The 14,581-nt window shown below is 37.3% G+C and overlaps 1 protein-coding gene across 1 annotated transcript in view; it reads right to left on the bottom strand.

Moving 5' to 3' along the window:
- Positions 1 to 869: 869 nt before the first annotated feature.
- Positions 870 to 14,581, bottom strand: part of LOC111270741 (uronyl 2-sulfotransferase) — a 38,522-nt gene continuing 24,810 nt past the window's right edge. The window contains exons 3-7 of the mRNA XM_022851127.1: positions 8,075 to 8,354; positions 3,375 to 3,519; positions 2,867 to 2,976; positions 2,386 to 2,546; positions 870 to 1,481 (exon numbers count right to left, since the gene is read on the bottom strand). Of these exons, the coding sequence (XP_022706862.1) occupies positions 1,339 to 1,481; positions 2,386 to 2,546; positions 2,867 to 2,976; positions 3,375 to 3,519; positions 8,075 to 8,354 (839 nt within the window). The 3' untranslated portion in view covers positions 870 to 1,338. The remainder of the gene's footprint in view (positions 1,482 to 2,385; positions 2,547 to 2,866; positions 2,977 to 3,374; positions 3,520 to 8,074; positions 8,355 to 14,581) is intronic.

Below are 14,581 nucleotides of genomic sequence, written 5' to 3'. Positions count from 1 at the left end.
CGAAGAGACGATGTGCATCTCGTATCTACGGCTTCCCGTTTCCCATCAGTTTCAAAAGGTTCACGATGGCCTTGGATTTGATTGTCGAGCACGTCGAAAGCACTTCAGCCAGCTTCGCACAATTCCTCCATCCCTTCCTGGGCGTCTGAAGTAGCAGTGAGATGACCACGCCCCTGCGTTAATGACGGTCAGTGACCATAAGGAAGCTGGACATGATAATAAACATATCGCTTTCCTATTTAGCTAGTGATATTAGCACGCATAACAGTGAACACGCCATGGTTAGAAAAGTCGTTTTTTTTCTCAAAGGCGGCACGGATGAAGCAGTTTATTGACGATCTTGCATATCAATGGAATCAACCAGGCGAGGTGACGTGTATTTCATAGGAACCACGCACGCAGCCTCTGAGATGTCTAGGAGTAAGAAATAAGAAAGTACAATTGATTGTTGAACTGCTTGACCTAACACAAGTTATTCAATATAAAAGTAAAAACATTTTTTAATAATAGATTTGAGGTAACATTTATTACTCTGTGACTGCGTATCCGCGGTATGTCTGTACTTCCGTGATTGATGTTATTTTCTCTAGGCATTTCACGATTTCATTTTTAAAATAAGTTCAAAGGAATCGGTCTGCTGTTACAAAATGTAAAATTTTTGTCATTAACTCGAAGATTGTTATCGTTAGGGTGTTATAGCATGAGCTTTTCATTGGTAACTACTTACGTTACTACTTAGATCTATGGGTAAAAAGACACTGCTTAGAGGAAAAGATTGGGGGCAACAATGCTTATCAAAGGATATCTGAGCCCATTGCCTACAACTTAAGAATACGTACAAACCCCTAAAACATAGTGAATACAAGATGTTCTTGTCGCCTCAAAAAGAATCTATAAAACATTAACTGATTTATTTTTAATTTCTGTCCGTTTTTCATCGCCATCAGTTAAGGTCTTTCAACGGACATCCGGTACATATCTTCTTTTGCATAGCAAAATCAAGCCAATGGTCATATCGCGAACCACAAATCAGATCCAACAAAGCGCTAATATGATTAGTGGTATGGTTATGCAATCGGGTCAACATTCTTCTTTACTACCGAATGCTTCTCAAACTTTTTTAAACTATTTTCCACTACTATTTAAACTATTTTTTTTTTAAATAACAAAGATCGAATAAATTAGTCAATCGCGTGTTGCAACTGCATTGCTCACTCATTATATAATACAAATATGTTTTTCACAGAAAAAAATAATGTTAACATGTAGTCCTGCAAGCATATTTGTCCTATTTGAATTACCGGAGTTCTTAATACACAGAGTTTAGGTCTACTTCTATCACCTAGGTATCTCGCTATATTGCTTGAGAAGACGCTTCTTAATGAAGTTATAAAGCTCTAAGTCGTTCGTCAGGTTAAGCCTCAGCTGGAGTTTTGCCTCAAATGTTACGTTTGGTTTATCCGGATTTACATTGTAAGACCCTGAAAAACATATGCATATGTTAATTAATCTGATGCTCTAAAAAGATAGTAATTATTTTACTCACCTCCGAGCCTGTGACTGACCTCTTATGTAGAATGAAAAAGAGGCGCTTTCGGTAACGTTGTTGTACATATTGCAAAAAGCTGTGGGCGCTCTTAGCTAAACTTGAAATGCTCAGCAATCGAAGGTAAAAGTTAATGCGTTCATGTTGCGCATGTCTATTGCTCGCGATAATACTAGGAATCAGGATAAAAAACCAGCAACAGGTACTTCGTGTCCATGAAAACCAAATTTAGCTTTACGGAAACAAGAGCATACCAAGAATACCTTAACATCTTGAGCTAATGCTCAGTCGAACTTTTTAACTAACACGAACGCATGGAGATAACCGTATACATAAATGATCATATTGCCGGCGAGCGTTGCTTTGTATCTAACGCTTGCCGTCACCTCTGTGGAACAAAGCGTTTTAGAACGCCAGTCCACAAATATATCTGCTCAAACCTTAAGTTCTTTATAATAATACGCCATCAGTTCAGTTAAAATGGATGTAAATTTTAAATTCGATGTGTACTGCAGCGGTGCGGCCTGGACGACTGATGCGCATCTTTTTTGGAGTGCGTTGACGCATAGATTCTAAACAGGATCAGACTGAATCTACCTCCGGACAATGTGCTTAACTAGCATATAATTTAAACTGCTCTGCTGTAATGTAGATCTGGCCAAAAAAACTGAGTTGTAGTCGGTAATGTCGACCCTTTAGAGCGCAACCAAACTAACAATAAAAAATTATTGATTCGATTGTTTACACCGATTTTCCATCTTCTTCGATGAATATTTCAATGAAAGAAATAAAACTGAGAATCCACTGAAAAGTATGGATTGCTAAAACGTAGTTCTTACCTATTTGTCCGCACACCTCAGAAGCACTTTGAAAGAATATTGGAAGTCGGTGTTGTAGTACGGCAACTGTCTCTGGCAGCATCTCAACTAGTCCTACCACGTCGTAATATAGTTCGATATTCCGTTTAGCATGCTGAAGCGCCCATGGATCATTGACGACCCTAATAACAGGAAATGGCTCATTAGGGAAATAAGACTAACGTAAACAATGCGTCTCCATAACAAGAGTACGGTCGAAAGTAGATGTGCCCGAAACATAGTTGCTACTTTTCATAAATAGCACGTAAATCTTTCGAGAGGTATCGAATTTTACTTATTCCATGTTTCCTTGCAACAAACTAAGCGAAGAATACGCGAAACAGTTTATTTCCAAATAAAAGTCATCCTGGATTTGCTGGTACTAGAAACAACTCTATATACACTTCAAGTGTATTATGCCGTGTGTCACTCAAATTTAACAAATTCTAATAAAGGTACGAACGAGCATCTTATGTTGTGACCGCAGAAGTAGGGTACCATGTGACCTATTTGCGTGTAGCCTGTAACGTAACGACACTCAGCATCTCCTCGCCGAATACATTCCTCGATCGGCTATGAGAACATAGAGCGAAATACGACTATTGTAGTTATCATGTTTTTTAGTTCCTGATAGTTCGTAACGTAACTGCTATTGCAAGAGTTATGCGAGCAGAAAAGGAAATACATGCACACAAATCAGAAATATGCTATAAAGTAAAATATCACCTACTGGATTGGATTTACTGCAATTATGAACCCATAAATTTTGTACGAGCTGTAAAAAATTGAGATTTTGATTTTTTCAATAGGAAGCCAAGTCACAAGTCATTGCTCGTCTAATAACTGTTAGAAGCACACCTGGTAAGCATGTGATAACTATACTTTACTTATTTTTAAACTGAACAGTTTTTCTTAGGTCTAACTTATTATTACATAAGGTAATGAATCGAACGATATATTTGTAAACGGACCTTGTTAAGCCAATATAGGCTAGGCGTTACCGACGAGCTATCGAGGTTCTTCCGAGCTACCGCCCTCCTGTAGTAATAGTCGGACACTACTCGTTCAACTGGATCCCTTACTACGTTTATAAACACGGGCGATGCTTGACCCAATCTAGACGATACTCCAATGACAAAAAGACTATGTCAACTGAGTTTGAGACCGTTGTTAAAATGGAGCTAGCTGAAGGCAGGTAACTGAAATTATAAAGGGCCGGATTCCAGGCGTGATTGTGTCATTGTGCAACCAATCTTTAGAGGAAACAAGTTCTTCTTGATGGTTTTCAAAAACACAGGTCACAGAGTTACAAGTGTCATCAGCTAGCTGCCAATGCTGACAGCCAATGACATTTGACAACATTTTTATTCTTAAGCTATTTTCACAAAAATGATCTGTTGAAGGTCAGTTATCTGTGGCAAATTATAACTTCACTAACATGAAGACGTTAGTGCAATTAATGCATGAAGGCACGCATTTACGAGGAAGCATTCATACTATAAAAGCAAGAAAACATGTTCGAGATATGTTTCTGATTTTAGCAAGTAGCAGAGAGTCATTCTGCATCGCATAGAAATTGATTGGCTGGTGCTGACTCTTCTACACTAACAGCTGACGGTTGCAAGATGTATTATTTCCTGTACACTCATGATCACCACAGTAGTCTGCATCCACATGTCTTGCATATTTTTATACCTTATTTTTATATTGCATTCTAGCAGCGTGGTAGTAACTTCTATTTTCTTAATAGTAAAAACTTTTCGCTTGAATCTTAGCAGTAAAGGCAGTAAAGCAATAGGCTGAAAAATGGGTAGTTCCGTTCTTTTTTTTTTTTAATGTACAGTTTTTCTTGTATCTTTCCACCGCTGATTTGCTCTATACGCTACTCGAAAGTGCTCTCTCTACTCTGTAAGGGAGCTGCAACTGTGCAGAGATAAAGATTCGAGGAAAACAAAAGTGCATTTGCGACATTTACTTTATTGTGCTTTTTGCAGACGTCAAAAGAGGTATAACGAGGATTCTAACTAAGAAGATTGCTAAAAGGAATTTGCTAAGTTCAAAGATGGAAGCTTTGACCTAAAAAGTGTACCTCTTTCTAACCAGCCATATAGATCGACGAAAACCACGAAAAGCAAACAACTCGTTAATTGGTTGGGAAAATAAGCTCCAAACACTACACTATTCCCAGACATCTTGAATGCACGTAATTGTGTCAGAAATTAGGGGTCTGGATGTGTCATGGACTGTTTTCATTGACCTCGACGCGTTGATCGGCGTCTGACAACACGTAGCCACAATGGCAGGTTTTTATGCAAATTTATCACCGGTGATCGAAAAATGGTGTTTCCGTATCAACAAAACCAGACAACGTGATAGGGCACATACCCAGGTCCATAGTTAAATCGGATTTCCATTCCAAAAAGACAATGCTTTGGGTCTGGAGGGATTGAGAGGGTCTTATACACTGCGAAGTGTTTAGGAAGGACAGAATACGCAACAGAAATCTCTATATAACCTATCTGTCTGGGTCCAGTGAGCGAGAATATTCAACAGAAAAAACCAGATAAGCGAGGCGAAGTTATCCATGAAAAGACCAGGCCTTCTGCGGCGATGACGCTCTGCAGGAGCGAATGTGTACGCTTTTTTGCACCCACCGTATTCTCCAAATCTCGTCACGATGAACTACCACCTAACCCGATTATTGGAAAGTAAAATTCGTAATTGTAAGTTTAACAATGGTTCTTAAAGGCTTTCGAAACCTGGCTAGACGAGCGCTTCAAACACTTTAGCACCTCTAACAAGAAGAAGTAATCGAATTTTTTAAGAGATAAGGATTGACCTAGAAGAGCAACGGAAGATCGAATCCTGATATGAGCAAAATGTGTTGAGTAGGTGTTAAAAATGCACTTCTTTTTTTCGTCTGGAACTATTATTCTTGGAGCCTAAACTCCACAAAAAATTTAATTTCGACCGCACAATGGAATCTGCACAATGGACTTTCAGAGGAGCACTTTTGAGGGGTATATGGATGTAAACGAACAGTAAAAAAGTAAACGGGAACATTAAAACGGAAATTATGCTCATATTTAATATAATAATGTTCGGACTTTAACTTGGGGTCATTCTCTAGAGTCCTCTACATTCTGTTACTTCTACTCTCAAGACACCGTTGGTTGAGCGTGGGTCTCACGTTTTCGCCTTGTATTCAATGACTGATCCCACATTCATTTCATTGTCTGCTACAATAGACCCGCATACCCTCTCGACTGTATAAAGTCAACCTGCCTTAAGCCCTGAGCTCCATGTTTTAGCCAGAAACTACTGGTCTACTGACTGTATGAAACACTACAGTTTGTTAAAGAGCTGTAAGTACGGTTTGGTAAACTAAAAAAAAAACGATAGACCCAGACTTCTACAGACTCAATGCAATGACTGAGTCCGCATGGAAGGACAGCAGAAACACAAGTCGATACGTCGTCATTCGTTATGCAGTTTCCGGATTTAATCACATCTGTCCGGCATTCCATTACCTCAACTCGGGATAGGATAGCTGCTGCTATTCGATTTGAAGGTCCCTGCATTCGGTATTATTTCGAGCACAGCGACTGATGATTTAAACAATGTCCAAATGTAAAAGTAGATTATTTTTCACAAGATTTTACACAAGATATTTGAAAAGGTTAAACATAAGCTCAAAAAATTGAAGAGTTTTTAATTGAAATATCGGTTTTCACATAGGATAACAAGGAGGTTGCTTGACCTGCTCATTATTTAAATTATATTTTGAAGATCTCGATCAAATATATTCTGAAATAGCGGAATAATAATTATGAGTTTGAAGTAACTAGTACCGTGGGTACTGCTTAATTGCAACAAGAACGCGGGACAAAGAACTGAAACAGAGTTATGGAATTATGGAATGATACAACAATTTAACAAAATGACTGCAGTGAGTGATTGCAGTAAAACAAAGCTAGCTGCTAAAGCCGCTTTACACTTTAGGTACTAGCTAAAGCGTAAGATAGCAAGACAGTGTTAGGTAGCATCTAGTGTTAGGTAGGGAGTTTATATGTAATACGAATCACATTCGGAAAAGAGGATAAGACGTAACCCCGGGGAGTAAAAGCTGGTCGTAGGTAAATGTAAGCAGATGTATGTTTAAAGCTCTTCGTCATTATACAAATCGAACGACAGCAGCCATTTGCTCTAAAGGATAATAGTTAATAACAAAATAATGTTATAATTTCTATATTTACTAATACGGAAATTAATTTTTGTAATTTAGGAATTTCGCGGGTTGATTTAAGATAATCTACATGTGCTCCCTTAATCTGCAGGATTAATGCTGATCAGTATTGCAATATTTCGTTGACAGGCTTTAGTTGCCAAGAGTATGAGAAATCGGTAATTAAGTTACTTGAGCCAGTGAGGGCCGATTTTGAATCAGTAGGAGTAGCAAGATTGTTGATTGAAAACTGTATTTCTGTTAATAAAAAAAAACTCCCAATGTAAACGTTCTCAAAAGTTTACGCGTTTCTGATGTTATTTCAAAAAAGGTAGTTTCAAGGTTTGGAATACTATTAAAATATTTTTATTTCATACACAAGAAGATATTTTATAATAGTCATAATTTTAATCAATGCTGAATAATTCATTCCATTATTCAGCTAAAGTAAGCACTTACATATTGCGTCTTAAATATGGAACTGTGGTCCAGGTGAGAGTCGTGATTTGCCTTATGTAGAATCAAACTCAATAGAGGGCGAAAATTTAATCTGGCAAAAAAACTTTCGAAATTTTGTGGGTTCTCTCGAAAACGGGGTGTTAAGAGATTGTGACTTGTCTCGGACACTTTTCTCTCTGAACAGACGGTACAAATTCAAGAGGAATTGAGCTAACAGTTAATTCGTTTCGATGCTTTGTACTAACATATACTCACAAGGTTTGCGAAGCGAGATTAAGGAATAAAGAACATGTACGAGATTCGCGTTAGGAACTAATTTCCACACACTAAAGTGACGCGGACTATCTGTAGAAATGAAATCATGGGCAGAATTTGCTTTGGAAGATTCCGCAGCAGATAGGATAAAATTAACGACGAGCCTCGTTTGACCCCTATATATATAGTGGACAAAAATAAAAAAAGGTTTTCTCAATTAATGGATTACTATGGATAAAATGGAAATTTATGCGGATTAAGGGGATTATCAAGTTTGACCCGGAATTGCTGAACTTTCAACGGCAAGACATCCATTGCGATTTGTTCCACCACCACTGTTAAAGACTTGAAAGGGTCGTCACAAATAACGGTTCACAGGTTTGCAACAGGGAAAGTAAATTCCTATCTTTGTAGAGATGCTCCAAAGAAAACCTACGGTTAATGTGGGACCAAACTTGAAGTGCTCCTTGCTTTTTTTTCGTGGTTGTACAGTCATTAGTCGTATCTCACTGCCAAGTTTAAAACCGCCAAGTGTAAAAAAAGATACGTGTAGGTTTGTCAGCTGCAAGAGACGGCAGAACTTTTACAACTGAATAAATATTTTTGCTGTAATATGTCGTAAACTTTTTAATCAACAATCATATTTCGTATCGCCTTTTTTTTTTAATCAATCTAGCATGTACATTCAACCCTGATAATTTCTATATAGGCATATAATTTCACAGAGCGTACAGATTGAAGTTCACGAAATGGACGTGTCGGTCAAAGCTGGCTGGCGGAACAGCTTTGGTTACGTTCCGAACAAGTTCCAGTTGCTCACGGTCCGTTAGATTACGCCGATTGTAGACAACAGAAGAATAATGCGAAAAATGGTTGCGCTCCGCCAATCGGTGTAAAATTGACAGCATTGTAGTACCAGCTGTTTTGGGAATCCGGTTGTAATAAAGCCGTAGGGGATCCAGTAATAGCGGAGGTATCGTTTGATTGTAGAATAAAGCATTAGACGTGTAATCTAGATCGAAAAAACAGACAAACATAAAGTATTTATTAAAATAATTTCGAAAACCGTAAATTGCCAGCTCGTTCAATATATTGTACGGATGTTGTGCGCCTACACATAATTATTTTGTAGCCCAGTTATAAGACTTACCAAGTCTTTAGAAAGTAACAAAAGTAAAGTTTTTCAGACCGTTTCTCTTCTGCAGAGTTTAACCTTATAGGTCATAGAAGTGAATGAATTCCAGCTTAGGCGACACTTTCCGTTGTTTTTAAAGGATTATTAATGCTTCTTTGAATATAAATGATTTGGCTAGCGGTAAACCTTAAACGCCCGATCGGGTATCTCTGAGTAAAACAAGAGCAACCTTTATTAGTTCTTTTAAAAAACAATCAATGAGTGAAATTTTTCATCCTCACTCAGCCTTAAGTTGATGATAGTTAATGATAAACACGTCGGAGATGCCGGCCTCACACCTGACTTGATTTAATATATATAGTATAGTAATGCATCAAACATTACTGCATTTCTAAAAGCAAGTAACACCGGCAGTGCGCTAAGAGGAATGAATCAACTGCAACGCATCCAGAAAGGACTTCGTCGACTAAAGGAGTTATGGCTAAAGTATATATATATATATATATATATATATATATGTGAAAAAGTTTTTCTCGACATAATAACTGACCGTAAAAATTATTGTTTACTTGTGCACGATCTAGTGATGACAGAGAGATCTAGAGACAGGCTAATAGTCATGTTTTAAGCGTGGTATCCAGAGAAGGAGATGTCATTCCACTATGCTTCTTTCAAAAAATTAAACATATCGCGAACAAAGTTTACATGGGTGCTCTGCAAACTCTTGTAGAACCGTGGACTCTTGAAAGAGTTTGAAGGAAAGTTATACATCTAAAGGCAAGGTGGTGCGTTGCCTCATACTAGCCGCTTAGGGCAGGCTTAGCTATCCTTATGATAGCTTAGCGGGTAAAGCATTTGCCTGCTAATCTTGTTCGAATCCGGGCACAAACACACTTCATTTCGTGTTGAAAGCTAGTCGTCTCATGGAATGCTTAACGGCAATACCGGGCATAAAAATCAAAACACACAGCGAGGGTTTAGCTGGTCAAGAATGCATAGATCATGATCGTGAATGTTTTAGAATGAGTGCATATGGCCGCTTTACAGCCCACATTTGGATCCATTGAATTAGTATATATAAATTGCTATTGAACGAGACTTTTAAGTTTTGAAATAAGCACATCGACTTGCTGACCCTTTCTATCAAGAATGCGGTCATACATTTGCAAAGAAATACTTAAAATGGGTCTGTGAGAAATTAAGGTTCCGAAATAGAGCTATATTTGCGGCGGATATGTAATAATGGCATAATGCTGATTTGAGCATACTAACCATCTTTGGCAATTCATTCGACAACCGTAGAAAATTTCTGGCAGAACCGTATTGAAAAGTGGTTTATCTTTCAAGATTTACAAAATAGACACAACATTAGAGTTTAGGAAAAACGGTCGATTTCTTGTTTTGCACTATTGAGGGGAAAGGTAATGATCTTTGCAGAAACAGAACTGATGAAATATTTTCATTCTATCCTTCGATTAGACAAATGCTTTTTTCACTCATACGTAGGTTTGATGTAAACTTGGGTAATTTGTGCAATTATTTATGATTTTTTTCGTCGAGGATGAGGCATTTTTTTTTTATAGAGTAATGCTAATGGTAATTTTAACAAGCTGACCCTTTGTTAGCGATTTCTTCGACAACTGTTGAGGATTTTTCAAAGATTATCATTGATTAAGGATTATCATCATCTTCGACTTCTATAAAATAGGCATAATTTAATATTTTTATTTTTCTTTTTTCCGTTATTCAGGGGTTAAATTGTAATTTTTACCGAAGTAGTTTAACATTGATAAAATATGGGTCATACTCTCTACATATCAATAATGCTCTTGGATAGGATGAACACTCTTTTAAAGGGCAATTCTTGTTCTCGCATAGGGGTCAATGTTAACTCGATTAATTCGTGAAACGATTGATGAAATTAAACAATCTCAGATTGCGGTTTATATTTTTCAATCTGATTCATTCTTTTTTGGAATAGGAATAACTAAAATGGAGAAATTGAGTAAATGCAACAATGTAACAAGATTATAACAGCGTTCTAACAGGATGAGGAGAATAACAATATAGAGGCACAACATCAATCTCACGTAAGCTCTTGGAGTGGCGGCAATTAAATCACTCTAGGAAAATTTCAATAAATTAAAAGGAAAATTTCCGCGCTTAAAAAAGCTTTTGATTGCCACTTGTCCTCACGTGTTTTATACTTCTAGTCTATTTCTCAAAAGCGCCCTCCCTGCTCTGTCGATGCGCTGTAACGGCGTATTATGAATGCAACATCTACCCGAAACTGCTCCTCAAAAACGAATGTCCCAGTGCATTCTGGATACCTTCTGTCCTACGGAAAACACAGGAAACTAGCCTTGTGTACGGTAGCGACGCTATTGCTAAAAGGAATGCTCAAGACTGGTTTGCCAAGTCTGGAAACGGTATTTGTGACCTAAAGAATGATGACCGTTTGGATTTGATGATGACAGTCTAAAGGCAGTTGAAGGAAGACTGCCGACAAATAACATGGGCATCAACAGACTTCAGCCACACGACTGTCACTAACCACCTTAGGTCTCTTTGACCTACATAGAAATTCGGATTGGGTATTTCATAAACTGTCTGAACCCAACAAGGAGGTACGACTTGACATCCTAAGACGCATCTTAACATTGCCAAGAATCAAGCGTCACGCACTCACAATGACTGACTTTTATACAGGATTGCCACCAGCAATGAAAAATGGTATCTGTATGTTAGCTTAAATTACAGATAGAAATGTGCAGTTCCGGGTAAAACAGCAATGCCTAGAATCCAACCAGGTTTCCATCCAAAAAGGTTGTTTGATTGAAATGCAGATTCGAATGATTTGTGATGAAATCTGAACAATCTCAGCATATGGTTCACATCTTCAATTGGATGGATATTTTTTTTCGCGAGTGAATTTTATCTTTTATAGAGAGTAATACAAATTTAGGCAGATCGGTTTTTTGACAATTTGTTCGATAACCAACTTTTCAAGGTTTATATTAATGAAATATTTTTTTCAAACTTAAGGTACCCGCAAAATAGGATTTTGGAAGAGAATTTCTGTCTACAACTGTTTGTTAATGTGGATTAATGCGATTCTACTAGGTAGAAATCGATTCAGCCATGATGCATTCTTAAGCAAAACACAATTAGATGTTTTGCTGTATTCTTTTTGCTTACTCAAAAGCTTTTATCAAAGTAAAACGTAGGTACAACAAATCATTGTGTAAATTAAGCTCGACTGGAGTAAGTACATCGAGTAAAGCGTTAAATATTATTTATAAACTATTTATAAATAAATAAATAAACGATTAAATATTATTTAAAAAATAAAACGATATAAAGTTTAATGATCAATTAGTTTCTCAAAAAGGAGTATTCCGTAGGGCGTCGTTATTGACTCAACTCGATTTAATATATTTAGTTGAAACAGCAGCGAAGACAATTCTTTTAAATTCTCTTGTTTTTTTTGTCTGTCCGTTATTTATCTTCCCCCATTGACCATTCAGAAATGCTCTATCTTTCCTTCATAAATCTGTTCACACTTCATTATGCAGGGAAATTAATTTTACCTCGACTTTAAACACTACGGTGGGTGTTCTTGTGAAAAAAAAAACTTATTTTCGTTATTCATTTTACACATTTCACCTTTTTTGAAAGCAAAAGATCTACCGCAGTAGCCCGGGATCTTTAGGCCGAGTACAGTGTGGACTCCATGTTTGAAGCAACTGTTTAAAAGTGAGTTACAAAATTTAATAATGGCATCTTTGAACTAGAGCATGTATCTCACCCGATCAGCCGTCCGAAGTAAATGAGAACTCTTATCTCCATCCTGAAAAGACTACGATTTGCGTATAATGGGCCTGGAAGGTACTTACTGGTAAATTCTCGAGGAAAGTACAGCGGTTAACGAAGGTACATTTATGGGACATTTGTATCGACTGAAGAAGATTACCCGACATAAAGGCTCGATAGGTAAGGCAATCCCTCCCAACAAACAAACCACAAATGGCAAAGGCCATTACCGAAGTGCGATAGCTTGAGTGGAAAATGATGTCGTACCAACTACTTTTTTCTCACCTTGCACCAATCGATTAACATGTTCTCCGTTTACTGACGACTTGAATTCATAACAAAACATCTGAGAGTCTACAAAACTGATTACATGAGGTTTTCAATACTAGGCCTCAACATTTCTGATAAATAAATTTGGCATGGGAGTCTCAGACAGAAACGGCGATTATATAATAAATTAATTTGCTGCAGGAATCCGAGTAAAATGCTGTGTTTTTTCTAGTTAAAAATTTCCGTCACTGACGTTCTACCTTGATATTTCCTTTAAATTTAGAAAATATTTTACCAGCAAAAGCAACGTGTTTTGTGCGGGTTATTCCAAACTATACTTAACTACTTTATGATAAAGAGAGATGCATCCTGCAGGCAGCTATAAACAGAGTTATAGAGCGATGCGCTAACATCGATCTGGTAATCTCAGTATCCATGCGTTCAGCATCAAGGACCAATATTATTTGCAATATATATATATATATATATTGTAAACGCTATATCTTAGAAAAGCATAGCTTGAATGGATAAGTCATACCGTAGTAAAACATCTTGATAGTTAAGGCTGAGCTAGATATCCGTGTGCACATTACGTTGTAAGTGGTACATCCTACTTATTGACCTTAGTTGAAACATGGTCTTTTGTAGCTTCATAGTTACGAATCGTCGCATAGTAGTGTCACAATATTAAAAGTTCTGCGTTGTTTCCAAGATGCTTTGTTTAGAAAAAAAACCACAAAACGCTTTTGATGAAATACGATCTAAACTTATAAGCAGGCCCTACAAAATATGTTGGTGTAAAAAATGCAAAAAAGGTGGACAGAAATGTTCCCGGCTCGTACATATACAAGAAAAGGTTCTCGAGAAGTTATTTACTCGGCTTCTTCAACTACATAGCCTAGCACTTTAACTCCAGAACGATTCATTTTATATCGGACTTTTTTCGGGTTCAGGCTTCCAATTATACACATTCCATTGAACCAGAACTCTAAGGGCGGTGTAAATTGCTTGTTATGACCTCCTAAGGTTCCTTGGCGGAGTCGTACTCACAAACCTCTTTAAGCTCACACACGCTCGCTCGACTTCCAGCTAGGCACGTGGTACTACTGCAAAGCTCTTAAATCTATACCACGCAGCTCGACTTAACTACACAGAATGGAGCCTACCTTACGTTTAATTTTTATGAAAGATGCATGTGTGTAGCACATTTTAGCTCAATGGACCAATTTTACACATGTTAAAAAATCGCTCACAGGTCACATAAAGAAGAATTTATAACGGAGACTAATTTGGTAATTAAAATTTTAATAACTGTTATGTCGAAGGGCTATCATGTCCTATAATTTTAGTAAAGGGAGACAAGACGGAATAAAAATGATCCCATAAATAATAGGAAAACAGAAACAAAATTTTCAGTGAAGACTAGCAAGATTTACAGTAGAAGGGTGCCAAAATATGCCATTATCATAACAAAAAGGAAAGATGCAGCCACAATCACTAACAACCCTAAAGTGTGACAGGGCACAGGATTCTAAAGAATAGTAATGTAAAAATATTTTTAAACGTAGTCAACGCCATGATAGATCTTTTATAAGTTTTGAAGATGAAAGGCAAGGTTAAGGATGCTTAAATTTAAAAAATCCGCATGAGAAACTTACTGAAAAGAAAAATGACACGTCGTGGAAAAGACTCCGTATGAATTATCTGAACTAAAGGATTCATACAAGCTGGAAGAAACGATCACGAGAGAAACTATCGCTATAGGAGTGTCGGATAGATAGGTCGAAAATTTAGTGTACTTGTAAGGCGAATTTCTCATCCAAGCACTAAATGAGTCACAATACTTCCACAACTTCGCTACCAAAAAATTGACATACGGTTAAAGCTGTAAAAAAGAGACAAAAAAGAGAAAAAAATGCCACGAAACTCCAGTCTTTGAGTCTAAAACACACACGACCAGGAATGTAGCATTACAAGGCACTTCATGCAGCGACCATGCGACCAACTTCATAAGATTAAAT

The sequence above is a fragment of the Varroa jacobsoni genome, unplaced genomic scaffold (genome assembly GCF_002532875.2).
Source record: "Varroa jacobsoni isolate VJ856 unplaced genomic scaffold, vjacob_1.0 contig00072, whole genome shotgun sequence".
Taxonomy (NCBI): Eukaryota; Metazoa; Arthropoda; class Arachnida; order Mesostigmata; family Varroidae; genus Varroa; species Varroa jacobsoni.
This window is presented reverse-complemented; position numbering and strand designations above follow the sequence as displayed.